This window comes from Orussus abietinus, unplaced genomic scaffold, assembly GCF_000612105.2.
Source record: "Orussus abietinus isolate OABI.00-Male unplaced genomic scaffold, Oabi_2.0 scaffold13, whole genome shotgun sequence".
Lineage (NCBI taxonomy): Eukaryota > Metazoa > Arthropoda > Insecta > Hymenoptera > Orussidae > Orussus > Orussus abietinus.
Window position 1 is genome coordinate 222,409 of NW_019394887.1, and position 18,975 is coordinate 241,383.

General features: G+C 47.4%; 2 protein-coding genes across 10 annotated transcripts; both read left to right on the top strand.

Annotated features, from left to right (window-relative positions):
• The first annotated feature begins 75 nt into the window (after window positions 1-75).
• On the top strand, window positions 76-15,541 carry LOC105698027 (arginine-glutamic acid dipeptide repeats protein). Of its 8 annotated transcripts, none has more exons than XM_012421898.1 (11): window positions 76-299; window positions 1,363-1,696; window positions 4,410-4,769; window positions 4,883-4,963; window positions 5,055-5,429; window positions 5,546-8,169; window positions 8,677-8,769; window positions 9,314-9,747; window positions 11,587-11,865; window positions 13,747-13,945; window positions 14,067-15,541. In XM_012421898.1, the coding sequence occupies exons 3-11, from the start codon at window positions 4,527-4,529 to the stop codon at window positions 14,131-14,133; spliced, it is 4,395 nt and encodes a 1,464-aa protein (XP_012277321.1). In that variant the 5' UTR covers window positions 76-299; window positions 1,363-1,696; window positions 4,410-4,526; the 3' UTR covers window positions 14,134-15,541. The 8 variants fall into 8 exon arrangements, with proteins under 8 accessions (XP_012277321.1, XP_012277312.1, XP_012277286.1 ...); XM_012421889.1 differs by having other exon boundaries at window positions 4,428-4,769; XM_012421863.1 differs by having other exon boundaries at window positions 1,363-1,604.
• Window positions 15,542-16,760: 1,219 nt separating this feature from the next.
• LOC105696777 (basic helix-loop-helix transcription factor scleraxis) lies at window positions 16,761-17,733 on the top strand. Of its 2 annotated transcripts, none has more exons than XM_012419502.2 (3): window positions 16,761-16,942; window positions 17,226-17,484; window positions 17,603-17,733. In XM_012419502.2, exons 1-3 carry the CDS (start codon window positions 16,866-16,868, stop codon window positions 17,708-17,710), a joined length of 444 nt encoding a protein of 147 aa, XP_012274925.1. In that variant the 5' UTR covers window positions 16,761-16,865; the 3' UTR covers window positions 17,711-17,733. The 2 variants fall into 2 exon arrangements, with proteins under 2 accessions (XP_012274925.1, XP_012274933.1); XM_012419510.2 differs by having other exon boundaries at window positions 16,761-16,903.
• Window positions 17,734-18,975: the final 1,242 nt, after the last annotated feature.

The window sequence follows — 18,975 nt, forward strand, 5'->3', positions numbered from 1 at the left end:
TCTCGTGGATTGTGTGTTTTCGGAACGCACCGCGCACCCCCACAAGAGAAAAGGGAAACAAAACTGCGATACAAGATGGCCGCGTTTGGGTGTTTGTGGCTGTCGAGTCGGAAAGGATAAAGATTCGCGGCACTACGAGGATTCGGCCGCCCTTCGAGGCCTTCGACTCCGGGTCATTCGACTCGTGTCGACCCGAGGGAGGCAAAGATCGAGAGAAGCGTGTTCGCCGAAAGGGCGTGGGCGGAAAGGCACGCGAAAAGGATGCGAGTGCGTCGCTGAGGGACCTCCGAGGGGCTCGGGTAAGTTTATTGCATTTTCCAACGCGAAGACCAACTCCACGTAATTCGCTCCATTTATTCAAGATCGCGTCAGCGGTGCAATCATGTCGCGGTTAACCTTTTCCCTATCGAAATACCGAGATCATCTTTTTGAGGATTTATGTCATGCTCCACCTGGCACTTAACATGTATTTAACTGCTAACATCCTTTAACGTTTCCACCTGATTCTTGGAAACATCGGAGGCACAGTTGGTACCCTAGATTTGTGGTTTTTGCCTATTTGAAACACGGGTTCGATCTATCCTGATTTTTGACAATGTGACTCGATGCTGGGTATAGTACATTAGAAGGTACATCTTATCGCTAAGTCTCTGCAAGGTTCGTTGCAGTTTGGGTATATCGGATTGGACTTCCTTTGATATAAATATTTTCGTTTCAGGAGGAAAGAGGTTTGAAGGTAACTAAGGGTGTATATTGTAATGGATTAAATGATTCGGGCATATTTTTCATGACTCGGATTCGTTATATTATTTTTCTTCTATCGTAACGTTATCCGATTAGTCAAAGTATTAGGCGATCACTTTAGAAACTTATATAATGCTTTTATATGTTTAAATACTTGAATTCTTTAACTTTTAAATTTCACTTTGATTAAGTATTTGCATTCTTAAATGCAGTTACTCTACCGTTGATATGTACACTTCACAGTGCTACAGTCTTTTTCAAAGAGCAGATTGCTCATCTCGTTATCTTGACATTTTCGACAAAGCCATTGACGACCCATCCACTTAAAGATCTCCCCTTTTGTTTAAGCCGATGTGAGAGTGGCGTCAAAGAGTTCTCGTGCGTGAAACTTTAAACTTTCACGAGCATTGCGTTCTTCCTTACGGCCTCCACGATCACGCATTAAAGTTTCGAATAATTTGGTGCACCCAGTTTGGAGAAAAGTTTTATAAATATTTGAATGTTTCATATATATATAGAATGATCCTTTCATATCCCCGTAAAGATTCAAAGTATTGGCAACGCCTCTTGGTGTCATCATGCCAAAACAGTTTGACAGATCTCGTTGGCTCGTTGTAGGGGGACTCTGCGGAGGCATGTCGGAGAGAAGCCGCTTTAGAGGGAGGGCTTGCCGATGTGCCAGAGGTGTCGTCGGCGCCGGTAGCATGACCGGAGGTCCCAACTCGCCGACCTTGTAGGACTTTACCAAACGTGCAAGACCAAAGCTCCTCGAAACGCTGGAGAAAGACGACAGAGCTTCGGAGGAGGGGGAGATGTCAGCCGGGACCCAGGGCGAGATTCGGGTTGGTCCGTCGCACCAGGTTTGCCAACTTTCCTCAACCAAAAGAAAACAACAGTCTCCACTTGATACACTTTTGTCACATTGATTCGCCCCACGGTGTAAGATACTTAGGTGAGTCTGCGAGCCATCCCCCTTCCCCTCTTGCTGGGAAGTGCGATGTGTGTGTTGGCAGCCCTGGGCCAGCCGATTCGCCAAGCTTGTCGTGGTCCAAGTTTGGCAGCTCGCACGGGCCACCCTTGAACCGATAACGTTAAAGGCGCAGAAATGCGAGATTTTTATTGGCCACCGTGAGCTTACATTGGAAATTCCCCCTTTCCGATGTTTCTCTATAGCTAATCGGAACCCTCTCATTCGCTTTGTCGTAAAATTGTAATTCTTATAATTTCTCCATGAAAAAAAGCTTTCAAAAAATTACCGATGAGTTACCGGGAATTTCTCATCGTTCCTGATGTAACTTGCCGCGTTTAGATCTCTATGGATGGCTCTCCGTTGCTATTCCACACCCAGGTTAACCAATGCGGGCGCACCGTTTATACCGTCCAAAAGGAATGTTTAGTATAATTCATGATCGACAACGGTAAACGGTAAACTCACTTGCTACATACAAAGAATTCTGATCCATATGTGATTCCTCCTGTTAAAATTATGCCAGACTTGGATCATGGTCTGTTTTTTTTTTTTTTGTAATCGCTGGCAGCGCACGCATGAGTCTGTCACTATTTTGAGGTACTTTTCCTCGCTTGTCGCTAATCGAAGAAACGTCATCTTATGCTTGCATCTGTTACGTCCTTTTCATGGATCTGTTTCCTTTTGCGTGCTCTAGCGATCGGCTTATCATTTATCACGTGTAACTCCATCATTCGGAGACTGTGATTCAAAGCACTTTGATATCATTGTAACACCAAACGCTTTCCTTACACCCGGTGAGTGCTGACATTTGGACCAAAGAGTATGCAAAGTACCTCAATCTACTGACAGTGCTCGAGACCACCTATATTTTACACCATGATATTCATCCTTTTGTTTAAACTTTCAACTAGCCACTTCCCTGCTACTTAGGTCAACTGCACGGCGTACCTAACTCAAGGCTTGCTCCTCGAATTTATCCTCCGTAGAGAACCTCTACTTACTTGACATTCGACAGACTGTGTAACTGGTATTATCTGGTTGTGCCGAATTTTTCAGGGATTTAATGAGCAGCGTTGAATCCTGTTCAGCCTGACTCGAGTCCACCCGAAGCCTGGTTCTGGATACGTTTACGCTGTGATGGTAACTAGGAATGTCGGTGCGATGAATTATTCTATTTGGATCATGACATTATCGGTTGTTTAAGGCGACGTGAAAGTGACGTTGAAGAGGTCTCGTTTGTGAAACTTTTCTCCGAACTGGGTGTACCGATTCCTTTCAGATTTTACTGTGCAAAATACGAAGACCCTAAGGAAGGTCCCGACCCCCATGAAATTTCAATTTTTTAAAAATTTGTTTATAGACACTAATAATTTTTTATAGTGTCAGGACCTTCCTTATAGCCTCCGCATTCACGTTGTAAGGTTTGAAATAATTCGGTACTCCCAGTACAGAGAAAAATTTCATAAACGATTGATCCCTTGGATCCCATTTTCATATCACTTTAAGTTCTGGATCGTGTTATCGGTGTTTTTCGTTCTCTCTTCTTTTGTTTTCCTTTTTGAAACGAAGGAACCTCCTCGATGTCCCTGCTCCGGAGTTTCGTGTCCGATAGTTCGGTTCGAATTTGCTGGAGAGATCCTAGAAGTCCACGATTTCTCGTAATTTCTAGCAATGAACTCTCATGGATTTTACTTTCGGTTGCGAGCAACCTTATCCTCCGCTTTGTTATTCGGTCCTTAGCGGTGCACTTTCCCGTTTCTTTGAAAAATTCTACAGCGTTAACGATTTGTGTTTAGAGATTCGATTCTAGCTGTGGAGTATATGTCAAAATTTGTCGATTTTCCGTTCTTTTTGATTGAGTTAGCTGGCATCAAAGCAAGCTTGGAGATATATCAGTTGCTTTCGCTTCTTATCGCCTTTTCGCCTACACAAAGGTTTCCCACTCTTTCCCCATACAGGTTCCATTCAGGCAAAATTACTTCCTTCTTTCCTGTTTTTTTTTCTGTATAATATTTGTGAAAGCCAGCGAGTATTAAGACTCTTGGATTAATCTCAAATTTTACAACCTGCCAGCTTATTCTCTACTTTCTCAGTGTCTACAATTACATCCGATGAAAGTTATCAATTGATACATAGTTACTGTAAATCGTAAAGTAACATAAGGACGTCCCAGTTCGATTATAATAGTAATCCTGTATTTCGTTGTTAAGCTAGCCAGGAGTAACACTAGCGCCTCTTGCGGAAAAACTGAAACTAAATGTGTAATATAGTGTCACCATATTGCATGTCAAGCCAGAACAACATTTTCCCGCAAGGATCGCTTATGCTACCAATTGCTTGAAATCCATTCATGCCAGATCGCGTGACATTTAACCATACAGTACGCAACATCCTTACACAGACACGATGTACAGCTATCGGTACGGTAAATGTAGTAACGCTTGGAATGCAACGTCTATTTCTCTTCTCGCGGTTAGAAACGTGGTCCCGTCGAAGATGACCCAGGTCGTATCGAGTCCGAATCCCTGGTCAACTCTCGATATCGTAGCGTGAGGAGAGTTTAGGCGACGACGAGGCAAGCCTTTGGGGGTTAGGTCCGCCCTGCGCCGCCACGCGCGCCCCTAGCGGCGCCTCTACTAACTCGCTTCACGGCAGTGGTGCTAACCGCGCGCATTACCGGATTTTCGGTGTACAGGAGTTGGTTTCTTGCCAGGCCCGATTGCCTGACTATCGGCCGGGTATCCCGGCCGGCGAGCTGCTTCCCGATCCAGAGTTCTCGAAGGAGCGCGAGGAGCTAAGATGGGTGCCCGCGATGGCGCTGGACGGCGACCTCCTAATGTACCTCAGGGCCGCGAGGTCCATGGCCGCGTTCGCTGGCATGTGTGACGGCGGCTCCCCGGACGATGGTTGCGTCGCTGCCTCCAGGGACGATACCACCATCAATGCCCTCGACATACTCCACGACTCGGGCTACGATCCTGGACGAGCTCTCCAGGCCCTGGTCAAGTGCCCCGTGCCCAAAGGCATCGACAAGAAGTGGTCCGAAGAGGAGACGGTAGGTCCACTAGGGTTCAAAAACTCAAAAACTCATTTGTTTCGGCTATGCTTTTTTTCCGCTATACTTTAATCAATGTAATAAATGTAGTTTCTTTGCTTGGACGGTTTTAGAAACGCTTCGTCAAGGGCCTTCGACAGTTCGGGAAGAACTTCTCGCGAATCCGGAAGGATCTGCTTCCCCATAAAGATACGGTAAGTGAAAAGTGTGTTGTAAGGACTCCTCCAAAAATAGAGGAAATCGAAGAAATTACAAATTCCGATATGCGGATTTTCATAATTGCAGCCAGAGCTGGTCGAGTTCTACTATCTCTGGAAGAAGACTCCGGGAGCGAACAACAATCGTCCCCACCGTAGGCGTCGCCAGGGCTCCTTGCGGAGGATACGCAACACTCGCAACTCACGAGCCGGCACCCCGAAGGAAGAGGTGCCAACTCCCCCTAAGGACACGCCACCGACCGCGGTGAACGCGAAGGAGCCCGCTTCAGAGGCGGAGGCCATCCCCGTTGGCACCCCCGCGAACAACAATCCCGGGGGCGAGATAAGCTCCGTCACGGAGGACGATAATTCCGAGGAGGACAGCGACTCCAGGGACACCAACACGAACGGCGTGGCGCACTCCTGCCAGCATTGCTTCTCGACGAGCTCGAAGGACTTCCAGGTTAGCATGAGTCGATACCGCCAAATCATCGATACTTTTAATTTCTACTTATCGCGAAAACAAAAGTACTTGTCATCGACCTGTATTGACCTGCATCGGCGCATCTCCACTTCCAGGTCGCAGGGAAGGACCGGCTGCTGCTCTGCGCAGAATGCAGGGTGCATCTAAAGAAGAGCGGGGAACTGCCACCGGCTCCGCCGTATCTGTTCCGGCCCGTGCCCGCGGAGTCACCGGACAGCCCCGGTAGGATGCGCACCAGGAACAAGGCGAAGGAGACACCGAGACCAGCCAGACCGAGACGCACCGGCGGCAACGACACGCCGGACCAAGAGAAGCAGGAGAAGCAGCAGCAACAGCCGCAGCAGCAGACCCCTGACAAGTCGAAGAAGAAGCCCTCGGGAAAACAGGAGACCCCGAAGAAGGGACAGAAGCGACCGCAAGTCGAGGAAGTGGAGGAGGAGAAGGAAGCCTCGAAGAGGAAGCGAGGCGACCGACCCGAGAGCCCCTCGGAGTCCTTGACAACGGACAGCAACTCCCTGATGGACGAGCCCGAGAGGGAGACCGAGGCCGACACCAATGAGAATCAGCCCACGCCAGCGGCGGTGCCCAACGAAGAGGTAGCAAGCCCTGCAGCGACCACCCCCGAGGAGCCCTCGGAACCTACTCCGGTTTCGACTCCCATCCCCGTAGCTATCCAGAGCCTGCCGATCTCGGTGCCCGTCATCCACGCCCTGGAGAAGAAGCCCCTCCTGGAGGAGTTGCCCGAGCCCAAGGAGCAGATGGAAGAGGTCCCTCTGGCCATAGGACAGCCCATCAAACTGGAGCCCATGCCCATCGAGGCCAATATGTCGCCTTGCAACGAGGACCAGAAGGAGCCGGAGCAACAGCTGAGCCTAGGCGCGCCGCCCGGTCTCAGCGTGGCCGACATGACGCAGAACATGCCCAGGAACCTCTCCCAGAGCATCGGTAACCCTGGGCTGTGCACCTCGAGCTCGACCCAGAGCATTCAGAGCATCCAGAGCATCCAGAGCTCGATGTCTAGCCAACCGCCGCAGGGACTTCCGCTGAACATGCAGTACTCCGGGGTGCCTGCCGCCCAAACCATGCCTCAGAACCTGTCGCAGAGCATCCAGATGCCGCCCAGCATTTCTCAGGGACTTGGCTCCCAGCCTCTGGGGCCTGGACCCGGCATCGGCCCCGAGAACATGAGCGGCGGCCCTCAGGGGCCTCCAAATATTCCGATTCCACCGCTGAACCTGAACATTTCCCAGAGCCTGCCCACGAACATGTCGCAGATCCCTCAGATGGCCGGATCTCCGCAGCCTCTGGGGCTGACGGTCATGCCGCCAGAGGGCAGACTGGCCGACCGGATCGCCGAGGACCGACTTCCACCCGAGAGGATCCGCGAGAGCAGGATGCCCGAGAGGATGCCGGAGAGGATGGTGGACCGCCCGGAGACCAACGAGCCCGAGAGAAACGAGCCCCCCAACCTCTTCCAGCCCATACAGCCTCCAGGTTTGGGGCTCCCATCCTCGGAGAAGCCCTCCAACATGTACAACCTGGCGTCCACGCCGCCGATGGAGCCGCAGAACCTGAAGATCAAGCAGGAGATCGTCCCCCCGGAGCCGGACCCCCTGCAGAGTCTCAAGGAGGTCAAGGTCCCGGGTTTCCAGGGCGGCTTCCCCGGTCCCAGCCTTGACAACATCAAGAAGGATCCTGACGGCGGCAAACCTCCGACCCCGAGCAAACACTCCCACTCCAACAACCAACAGGTCGCGCAAATGCAGTCGGTCGCGGCATCCCCGACCCCGTCGCTGCCGCATCCGCCGACCTCCATCCCTCAGCCTGTTATGCATCCGGCTCAGCAACCGAGTCCACATATGGCGCATCCCTTCCATCCCCATCATCCGCTGATGCACCATTCACTGTTTGCAGCGATGCATCCGTACCATCCTCATGCCTATCCAGGGTACGCACCCGTGGGGGGTTACCCACCCTTCCCGCCGTATCCTTATGGACCCGTGCCCCACGCAATCCCCCCACCCAGTCCACAACGCAGCCAGGAGAGCACCACAATGATGACCGCTCATCACTCGAGCACGAGTTCCAGCGTTACCACCCGGGAAGAGGGCGAAAATCTCATCGCCACCCACCACCACTCGTCCAGCATGCATCAGGCGACTACCTTGCACCATGACAAGCTGCTCACCATCTCCTCCCACAGCTCCCATAGTCATTCCTCGTCCCACAGCTCGCATAACTCCCAGAGAAAGCCGTCCCTCGTCTCGGCGACTTGTCTCACCTCCACCAGCTCTGTCCATCATCATCATCGTCCTCCACAGCAGCAACCCCAGCAGGTCCCTCCTGAGCCGAAGCTCGAGCCTGATCTGGTGGATCCGGAACCTGAAGAGCCTCCTAGTCCTAGGGGACCCTCTCCGGAACCTAGAATCGAGGACTCGGAGTGCCACCGGTCGCAGTCCGCTATTTTCCTACGGCATTGGAACAGAGGGGAGAACAATAGCTGCACAAGGACCGATCTTATGTTCAAGCCTGTCCCGGATTCGAAACTCGCCAGGAAGAGGGAGGAACGCTCCAGGAAACAGGCGGAGAGGGAGAGGGAGGAGAGAGATAGAGCTGCTGCTCAGCAGGCCAGGAAGATGACCACTCCGGAGAAGCAACCGGAGACTTGCAAACCTCCCAGTAGAGGGCCCTTGGAACCTGTGGTCTCGCCTTATGATAGGTATCGACATAACCTTCATTCATTGAGTATTAACGTTAATATTTTGTTGCTTTTTATTTATTTTTTTTATAGAGTAAATTATGGAAACTCTCTCATAGACGATAAAAATTTACGACGATTTAATAATTTTTTTTAATTAGTATGTAGTGCTTAGGATTAAGATTCATTAGTTGAGGAAAGTGTTATACATGTGCCGAGTGGTTATTGGATATTTTCAAGGCGTCGTTGCAAAATTATACGTATAAAAAGATTATTACATAGATGAATATATTATATATATAACGAGATCAGGGATTATTCAAAATCGGGGAACCCTGATATTAAATTACAGTCTTGAATTTTAAACTGTTCTTACTAGCTCTGAGCAAATATTGGCTGCGTACACGTCTGTACTTGAAGTTTTTTTTTAAATTGGGTAGAACCATTGGGTCTCGGGTTTCATTCTCTTTCTCCGACTAGATGACTCGCCAGTAGCTGTTTCACCAACATTCCTTTTCTCCGACACAGGTTTCAGTCAACAGGTCACCTCAACGACAGATCGTTTCATCGGCAACATGTTTCATCAACAGATTATTTCGTTGACGCATCATTTCGACAACGGTACATGTCACTTATATACCCTAACTTAACGATAACTCTACGATTATTGTCTCTACTATAATGACAACAGGTGATGTCGAAGTAACAGTGCCTAATAATATGGATAATTTGGGTGGATTAAGACGTTTATCGTGTAACACCTCTTTAGTGAGTAACAATTAATGACACGCAAGAAATAGAGATTGTCGTCAAAACAATGTTTCAACGAAACGATCTATCGATTGCCCTCGAGCTGTCAATGAAATGGCCTTGTCGATGAAGTCACTCGATGAAATAATTTGTCGATGAGTGGACCCATCGGTGAAGTGATTGTCGAAAAGATATCCAATCGGAATTGTGATTTAGAACTCGGAATTCGTTTGAAATTATTTTGACTCGACGTTCCGCGTATAGTGTCTGTGGTATAGGTATTTCCCTTCTACCCTAACCTTTAACATAACCTAACCGCTATCACTAAATTGCTGTTATTGTGATTTTTGCTTAATTAACAGTAACGTGTAATTTATCTTGAGGAATTTTAAAGCACTTTGATGGATATTTTCAGGTATGCTGCCAGACCTGGTGCCTACGCAGACACTCCTGCCTTGAGGCAGCTCTCGGAGTATGCCAGACCACATGCAGCTTTCTCTCCGGCTCGTCATCCAGCACCACCGGATCCAATGTTGCATTACATGTATGGCCCCGGAGCCAGGGAAAGGCTGGAGCTCGAGCACCTGGAACGAGAGAAAAGAGAACGAGAGATAAGGGAGCTACGTGAGAGAGAACTCAACGACAGGCTCAAAGAAGAGTTACTGAAGGGAACTCCTAGACCGATGCCTGCACCGGTCGATCCACACTGGTTGGAGATACACCGGAGGTACACTGTTGCAGGATTACCTCCTGGACCCTCCGGTCCACCGCAGACTTTGCACCAGTTCGGACTCTATGGTGCTCCACCAGGTCCCACTCAACTGGACAGGGAACGACTCGAAAGACTAGGTAACATCGACACCTTCCAATTCTTTTCTGTTTGGTCTCATCGTTTCTTTTGAGTTTCTTGCAGGTTTCTTTCCCTTTCGAGATCTATACTCAAAACAAGCGTAACATCCAATTCATCTAGGTATTTTTATCTAGAACTTTTAGTTGTGGTCGTTGTCAAGGTAATGAGGAAATATGTCTTTGACGAGTTGATCTTGATAAATTGCAGTTGTTTGATAGCTGGAAGCTCAACGTTTAAATATTTATGTAGTTTTCACGTATCAGTGCTTATGATGATTTTTTTTATATTATTTCTGAAATGCATTAAATGAAAGTATTTTTTTCTTTTCGTTTTTTATTTTTTTTTTATGCCGACTATTCTTTTAACGTCGAAAACAGACGTCACTATATCAAATATTTTTTATTATAACTCCTAAATGTATGTATACACATTCAGTATTTGCAGGACCGAAAAGGTTGTTCTCTCAGACTTAACTATTAGTTTTGACTCTTAAGTGCATCGTTCTGTTAGAATAGGTTGAATTATACTTTCTTTATTAACTTTTGTTTGCCAATTTCCTCCGTTAGCGTCGACTAGCGTCGATTTATCTCGCATTTTATTCGCTCCTCTTTCGAATAATTATGCTGAAAATCATGTTCCAACTTTTTGCAAGTTTGCAGTTCAGACATCCCTGTCCTTTAGAGTGATCGTTACAAATAATTCTTCTCGCTTCATTAAATGATTTCCCCTAGATCTCTTCATCAGCAGTTCTCTTTGGGTTGTCCTGTTTCTTCGTGGTCGTCATTCAGATCACATCTGCCCTTCTGACTAATCGGTCTTGAATTTTGGTGCATAGACCATCGATGCACCTTTCCAAAGCCGATGGTAATTCAGAGAAGTCATGAAAGATAACTAAAAAATGATGTATATACTGGGTGCGTCTCTCGAAAGGTCCAAAATCGGTGTAACTCAGTTAATTTCGCGATTCGGCCAATCAGGTGAATAGTTATACGTAGGTAAATGGAGAAACAATCCTCGATCACACAATTTTATAAATTATTTTCATCGAGGAATTTATTCCGATGCGTTAAATCTTCATGAATCTCAAGGTGTTCCCCGGTGTCACGTCCAGCTAAGCGCCGAGAAGTTAAATTAACGCGATGACTTACGACGGGGTATATTAATGAAATGCAAAGTATGCGTGATGAGAGTACCTCGAAGTTACACGGTGCGCCCTCACTGAAGCTGTCGCCATTGTTCGAGATCTTTGGTCCAGACACTTTAAACGGCATCCATTGTAATTTCACATTCCAATGTTTATTGACTAACTTCGAGAAAACCATGGTGGCCATCAAAATCGTCCTGTGGGTCGATTCCGTTTCTTTGGTGAAAGTGCTCGTTTTTCGCTCTGTCATCTCACGTGAGTTCTTTTACCCGATCTTGTATTCTCCGAGTGAAAACGTGAAAACCCCTGGACCGAAAGAGGTAGACCCGAAATCTCCCGCGACGTGTGTCACACTTTTCCCATGGTGAAAGTCACAGATTCACGGGAGGTGTCCAATTTTAGTACTTTCACTAGGTTTGAGTAAGCCTCGACTCTTTCGACGCCGAGAGAGAATTGGCGTCGAAAGCGCCGATCGTCCCCGGGACGTCCACTTTGTCGCGAATCTCATCTGCGACGTGAGAATTAAGATCGTCGAGCAACGAGAGACGAGGGTTTATCGGCGACGTTGGCTCCCAGTGAGGTCGCACCTCGCGGCGCGTCCACCCCTCGGAGGGCAGGGAAAGGACGATAAGAGGCTAGAAAGAGGAAGGAAAGAGGAAGGAAAGAGAGGTAACGAGATCGTCTCGGGGTCCAGGGATACCGACCGCTGGAGGCGGCGGGCCAGGAGGTGGAGGAGCTGGCCATCCGGTGTCGGCTCATCATCATGGCCAGCTGGACGAGCGGCTGGCCCTGGCTACTGACCCGATGGTCCGGCTGCAGATGGCTGGCATCTCGCCCGAGTATCATGCGCACACGCACGCGCACACCCATGCGCATACCCACTTGCACCTACACCCGGGACAGCAGCAAGCCCAGCAACAGGCCCAGCAACAGCAGGAGGCAGCTGCGGCTGCCGCTGGATTCCCTCTGCCCGGTAGGTTCCTCCGTTCCCTCTGCGTCTGCCTCTCGAGGCCGAAATTTCAAGGTCCTCCGTTCCCTTTACGTCTGCCTCTCTTTGCCGCTTCGTTTCTCGATCCTCCAGGTAGACGATCTCGACGACAGAGGATGGTTCACCTTGACTCCAGCGTTTCCGTCGTGGCCGAAATTCGAGTCCCCCGTTCCTTCTTCGTCCGCTTCTTCGAGTCGCTTCGTTTCCCAGTCCCCGAGAGGGGATCTTCGATCGTGTCGAGTGCTTCCGGGTAAAGGATCTCTTCCTCCTCCGCTGTCTTTGCCGATCCTCCGGGTCGGGACTTTCGAAATCCGCGTAGGCGTTGGCTTTCTTCTGCTGGTAGGTTCCGCGCTATTTCGTTTCCTGGATCATCGAGTGACGTCGATTAACTCCGGAGGCGTGTCGATGACGGTTCTTTTTCATGTGAACGTCATCGTGGGTTTTGGATTCCTTCTGGTGATGGGTTCCTCCGTTCCTTGTTACGTCCGTGTCTCTGAATCGCTTCTAATATCGGACCTTTCGTCGAATCGACTTCCGCTCGTGTCCATTGTTGCCATTGTTTCCTGTAGATTCTCTCGTCAAAGAACTTGGATTTCTTCTCCCTGATTATCTCAATCAAGTGGATCGAGGATTGTCCGCCTCGTAAGTCCATTCTGCAAACATTAGTAAGCATTAATTAATTTAAGGAGGAGTCAATGGTTTGTGATACTTTTCTCCGAACTGGGTGAACCGAGACTCGTCGATCGGATATCTAAGTTTTATCCTAAAGGCAGAGGAGAAGAAAGGAGGCCCTAAGGAAGGTCTTGACATCCACGGAATTTTTTTTTTTTTACTTTGTACACATTTTTCAGTTTTTTTGTAAGTGGCGTCCGAGGGACCTCGCTTGTGAATTTTTGTTCTCCGAACTGGGTGTACCGAATTTGGATCTTCGACGGATCGTGGTTCGCTTTGCTGTGCTTCCTGGGTACGCGCGTGCGTGCTGTGTGTGAAAACGCGTAGCTTTTGTCTGTCGCGTATCTTGGTGTCCGTGGGAACAGAAGAGTAAGAGGCGAGAGGAGGTTCGATCTGAAAGAGAAACGAGAACCCTTGTCGAACTGCTTTTATCTGTTTTAGTTTCCTCCATGAGGAGTGTCGAAGACCTTACCAGGCGCTTGCTAAAATTTTCGGTTCGTCCGGATCCCTTTGATCGGATGACCGAAGTTCTTATCATTTATTTACGGTCCACGTGGACGAAGTTACTCCATTTGAACGAGGTGGCCCTTCAGTGGACCGCTGCAGCAGTTTTAGTTCCTGAATCCTTAAATCGGAGGGTCCTCTTGTCACCTCGTTACCTTGTCATACTCAAAATTGAGCAGAAGTGAAGTGTAATCAAGTGAAACGCTCCATTGCCTTCCCGGTGCATCCAACTTTTTCCATGTAGCCCTATTTTGCAGGGTAATCGGCTAAGTCCTGATTTCATTTCAAAGGCTGTCCAGTCACCGAGGGCAATATTCTTTGTGTTTTCTGTTCTCTAGCTCTCTCCTGGCTTCTCTTAAACTCAGAAACGAATACCGTTTCGCTGAAGGAAAACATGACGTTTTATAGAAAAAAATTAAATTTTGAAGGTAAAGATATCTCTGGTCGTACAATTTCCTGCTCTGATAAGATGAACGTCGTCGACCTCCAGGAGTGGCAGACATGTTCAAATTTTAGACACACATCTCACCCTGGGGAGGTCTTTCTTGCATGCCTTTATATCCCTGACTTTAGTACACAGTTCTTCCTCCACGGTTGCCCCTCCAAGAGACGTTCGTTTTGAATCGCGCCCTAAGTTCTGGAAAAAAAATTTTCCCTAATCAGGGCATTTTCTTTTTACACCTGTCGCAGCAGCAGCTGGAGCTAATTATCCAAGGCCGGGCCTGATGCCGAGAGATCCCACGTTGGCGCTGCATCCTGCCGAGCTCCTGGGCAGACCTTACGCCGACATGGCCGCCCACCACGAGCAACTGCAGCGTCATTTGATGATGGAGAGGGATCGGTTCCAGCCACACGCTTCGATAGTCGCCCATCATGAAGAGTATATAAGGTTCGTGCCACAGGACGCGATATACGAAGAGACCTCTCCTCACTTTTGTCCTATTAATTGCCGATCACAGCGCTGCTTCGCGGAAGCAAATGTCCTCGACTAACTTTGGATATCCTTTTAGACAACAGCGAGAGCGTGAGCTTAAAGTACGAGCCCTGGAAGAGGCGGCACGAGGATCACGACCTTAGGTATAAACTAAAGATTATTACTGTTATTAATAATTGGCCCATGTACGGCCAAATTGTAGTGCAACGGTCCCGGGTGCAAAGCGAGGGTTTGCACCTCCTGGTGCATCGGATACGAGCGAGTGCACCGGATACATTGGATAAGGAAATTCAGGAATTCCGAGTGAGAACCGATAATTGAGAGTGTTTCGAATACGTCGGGGAATAATTTCAAATAGAAAATAGCTCTGATACAGGAAACTTAACTTGTCCGAGACGCTCGATCTGATGTTGCGATACTTGGATACTCCTGAATTTCTAGGTTCAATGAAGTTAGGATTCTTGGGCTGACTTTGAGTTCCCTCATTTAGCAGTGCGAAAGGCGTGAGTGTTGTCGCTTGTCGAGTGTTATTAATATTTACCCTCGTGGTATGTCGGTATCACATGGGGCGAATTTGAGGTTAGCTTTATGTTTCCAGTCTTAGCAATTTGCGGGTGTCCGGAGGCACAAAGAATTGTCCGGTGTTGGAGACTCGTAGGTCCATCCGGTGCGTAGCAAAGACCGTCTTTTTACAATAACTTTAAGGTTCGTTAAGGACACGCCTGGATTGTTTGAGATGATCGTTCGGAAAAGTAATTTCAGTAAGCATGACTTAATCTATACGTGTAAATTTTGTAGCACTTTCTAAGAGATGGTCCATTCGCTGCGCAGCGTTACAAATTGTAAACTAGAGGAAGGTTGAAACTAATCGGACTGGCAGGTTTGAGGTTAGCTTTACGTTTTCTTCTTAACGGTACGTACAGTAAACTGCTATTGTCGAGTGTAACGGTTTAGTAAGAATTGTAAATATAATGGTGCAGCAGGTGCCCTTGCCCGACTCTCGATGAGACGAAGGACCAGGTGTACCTATAGGTTTGAGGTTAACTTTATGTTTAGCTCTTTTAACAGTACGTATTGTAAGGCGTGGAAGTCTCGCCAACGCGTCGAGTGTAACATTATTAGTGTAAATAACAGCAATGCAATATCTGGACGGTGAGCTCGGGTCGTCGCAGTGCTACGGTATCTAACTGGACCGGAGCTTTGGAAGATACGTCGGAGGTGCAGATTATACGCAGCGGAGTGTCGTTGAGACAGTCTCGAGTCTCGTTTTCCTAAGCCTCATCGACAGAGCTCTTAATAGTAAGTTTTTAGTTTTTTTTTTTTTTTCCAAGACTTAACTCTGCGCTGAATCCATGATGACCGGTTGATCCATATCTAGCTGAATACATGCGAACAGGTGATTTCCTTGTAACTTTCCAGACGACTCCCCGATATTCCCTGTAATACTCTCATAAGATAGAACGTATATTCTTTTACATGATAAGCGCTTGTACAGAGGGTAAATCTGCTGATAATTTATTTCATATACAAATAAAGCTGGAATGTATCGAAGTCACGTGTGATACCTGTAATGAAAATCATGGACCCTACCACGCTCCAAATTTAAAAAGTAATACATTCAAACTGTGCATCGAGGACAATTGTCACCTGAAATTACTCTCCAGGCTCTCGGGGCCGCAGCGCTGCGACGGTGGTGGTGGCTCCAAAGTAATAACTACGAGCGGATAGTTTATAGACATTGAAAACTGACCAAAGTTTGGCCTCCGTGAAGAAACGCCAAAGATGCGTACCGATTGAAGGATTTAAAGGAATTCGCGAAGACACGCGTGTTAGCCACCTTAAGGGACAAACTTAAGTTAAGGGCGTTTCTTTATGGAGGCGCAGCGTCGGGCTGCCCCTTATTCTCGTGACCATCGCGGCATGTAAATTTTAAGGCATCATTGACCCGCTGTAACCTAGTTGTTTAACTAAGTAAACGTTTCATACGAAATTCTGTTGTCGTTGATTTCGTCTGAAATGCGGTAAAATTAAGGTGATCCGAAAAAAAAAAATGACGTCTAAGGGATTTCATTTATAAAACTTCAAAATCATCACCCTTTCTAATGCAATGATTCTTCATTTCCCCCAGACGCCCACCAGATACGAGGCGTAAAGTCAAGAAATCGTAAATTCCCGAGAGAAAAAAAAAAAGGAGTGCAGGAGCTGCGCCAGCGTTAAGCAGTAATTCGGCTAGCAGCGCGCTTTTAAAGGTTCTTCCTGTGCGCTGGCTGCGTCGGCCTAATTACTCGAGCAGATGGGATTTTTTGCCGAACCGCCAGGGCCCGGGCTGTTTTTATTGGCCGTAATGCGAAACCCAGCCCCTCGGCTGCCACTTGTCGTGTGGGAGTCACGCACGCGGTTCCTCGAGTTATGTGGGTGGTGAACGTGGACCACGCACACGACTGCGAAGACGGCAGGAGGGAAAGAGAGGAAACAAAGGGGCCGTTTTCTCGCTGTCTCCCCCTTTTTAACCGATTTAAAAAAGGAAGGAAGTCGTTTTCACGGATTTTCAAGGAAACGGCCCCTCGGTTTGCGCCATAAACTATCGTCCTTGGTGGCGACACGTTTGGCACACGTGCGACGACATGTGTGTCCGTGACGTTAGGTTAAGTTAGGTAGGCGCGGTTCCGCAGCGATGCGAGGGGGAAGGGCGGAAACGACCAGAAGAGCCAATCGCGCCTCTTGCCGTTCGTCCCAGCTCCAGTAGTTCATGGTCTGCGGTGGCGAAGGATCGGGCGATTTCGAAGCAGTGGAGGATCCAGAAATCGCGGAGCCAATCGAAAGGCAGTGGGCCAGGTGGCTCGCGATTGGCTTGGCACCTGCGCGGTGGATCAAGATGGCGGCGCGCAGAAAGGACGAGCCGGCCAGGCAGAGGTACCAGGCGAACGCGCGCGAGCGGGATCGCACGCATAGGTCATTTTCTCTCCCGTTTCTTTTTTCTTCTCATTTTTTAGTCATTTGCGTTGTTAAGATGTACTATCGCGTTTATACTTTCGTTCTGTATAGGTCTTAATATATTGTTTTGTTTTTTGTTTTTTGCCCTCGGGAGTAGTTCCCTTTAATCCACAGTTTTGCCATGTTAGATGCTTTGTTTTAACAAACGTTAGCTTATTTAACGCAGTTTATTCCCGAGACTTTCACATTTCCCGACGATTACGATGCCCATGTAAATTATTTTTCATTCGTCTTTCCGCAGCGTGAACACGGCATTTAGTGCCTTGAGAACTTTAATACCGACGGAACCGGCCGATCGGAAGTTGTCGAAAATAGAAACCCTGCGATTAGCTAGCAGCTATATCAGCCACCTTGGGTCAGTTCTCGTCGCCGGGACCATGGATTTGCAACCTTGTTTTCGATCGGATGAGAGCGATCGCAGCTTCTCGCCGGACCGATCGAAAGACCCACAACGGAGACCTCGAGTGTGCACCTTCTGTCTCGCTATGCATAGGAAATATGTAAGTAATTATTCTCTGGACGTCGAAAAGCGAGTAAAAACTAACACGGTGAATTTTGGTACCCAAAGATTTACGGTAAGGCACGGTGGAGGGATTTTAATGCGGATTTTATTTGCAGAATCTAAGCGTTTCGTCGCAAGTCATTACCAGTTATAAAAACCAAGATGGACCCGTGTACATTGTTCCAACGAGTGCAGTGTCCTGTGTCGACCCAAATTGTATTTAAAATAAGTTATTAGTTTAATGAAACCATTCCGTGTATAATTCCTGATTCCTTCCATTTATAATTCATGTACATTTTCTTGTAAATATTACGAGTGCCGACATGCAATTCCATTAAAAATGCGTGATTTCTGTTTACTGTATCTGTTTGCATGTAATTAGTGGAATTATTTGATAAGTCTTAACGGCGCTGTAGTGGTAACAATATTTCAAAATACCGAACTGAATGTTATAACTCTTAAGTGATAAGTTCCGTACATTTTTTAATGGTGTGCTACAATGTGCAATATGTGAAGGAAATTTATACAGAGATAGTTCCATTTTTTTTTTTTTTCGTTGGAAGCCCTGTCTATCAGAAACGTCGAAGATCGTCGATTAAATTTTTCAACATCTTGCATATCACTTTAATGAAATAAGTATTGCCTAAACATGGTGACGCCACTATATTATTTTTGATGGCGCGACAATTGAATGCCGCGTCGAAACAAACGATTACCACTGAAGTCAAAGTTGCTACAGTTACTTACATCATTACTTTGAATTTTCGTCTATTCGGCCTCCAAATGCGATTTATTTACTGTAGTAATTGTTTTCATAAATAACACAGCAATTTAGCATAAGTAGCGAGTAACTACTTGTAATTAATAGTATTTTTTAATCTTACTTAGAAAGATCGCTTGATTAATGTAGTAATTAGTCGGTTCCTTCAGTCTTTCGAAGCGAACAATGCTGTGAAGAAGGACGTTTTCTTTTTTCCCCCGTTCTCGTTTCTAGTTACGATTTCAGTGTTTCTTAATTATCTTATTAATTGCACGATCCTCAATAGATGAGCATGCCCGGGGATGAAAGGCAGCAGCGCAGATGCAGCGTCCGAAATTAACGAAAAGTGAATCAAACGCTATTCCCAGGGCCGTGGATCACAAAGGCTGGCCAATCGCCGCCATCACGACTCGACAATCCTGACTTAAAAAAGTAATTTAATTTTCCCGCAACTCCCGTTAATCGAAGTTTAACTGGTTTATATCCGAATTAAACCTGCTATAAACTAACTAAACTCCGGTGAATATTAAATTTTCATTTCGGACGGTACAAACGGTACGAACGGTTAATCTGGGAGTGAAACTGAGACGAAGTCCATCCATCGCTTCATCTTTTTCGGATAAATGCTTATCGACCTACGTGCGACAAGGATGCAGACACATTCAAATCTATGTCTCTCTGGAGCAAGCAATGTATTCTTAAGCGTGGCGAGCGTCCAGTTTACTGTAT

Coding starts and splice junctions, on each gene's coding strand:
- LOC105698027 (XM_012421863.1), top strand. CDS start 1,557: ATGTCAGCCGGGACCCAGGGCGAGATTCGGGTTGGTCCGTCGCACCAG. Junction 8,770..9,313: donor GACGCATCATTTCGACAACG/GTACATGTCACT, acceptor GGATATTTTCAG/GTATGCTGCCAGACCTGGTG. Junction 9,748..11,586: donor GGAACGACTCGAAAGACTAG/GTAACATCGACA, acceptor CTCGGGGTCCAG/GGATACCGACCGCTGGAGGC.
- LOC105696777 (XM_012419502.2), top strand. CDS start 16,866: ATGGCGGCGCGCAGAAAGGACGAGCCGGCCAGGCAGAGGTACCAGGCG. Junction 16,943..17,225: donor GAGCGGGATCGCACGCATAG/GTCATTTTCTCT, acceptor GTCTTTCCGCAG/CGTGAACACGGCATTTAGTG. Junction 17,485..17,602: donor TCGCTATGCATAGGAAATAT/GTAAGTAATTAT, acceptor TTTTATTTGCAG/AATCTAAGCGTTTCGTCGCA.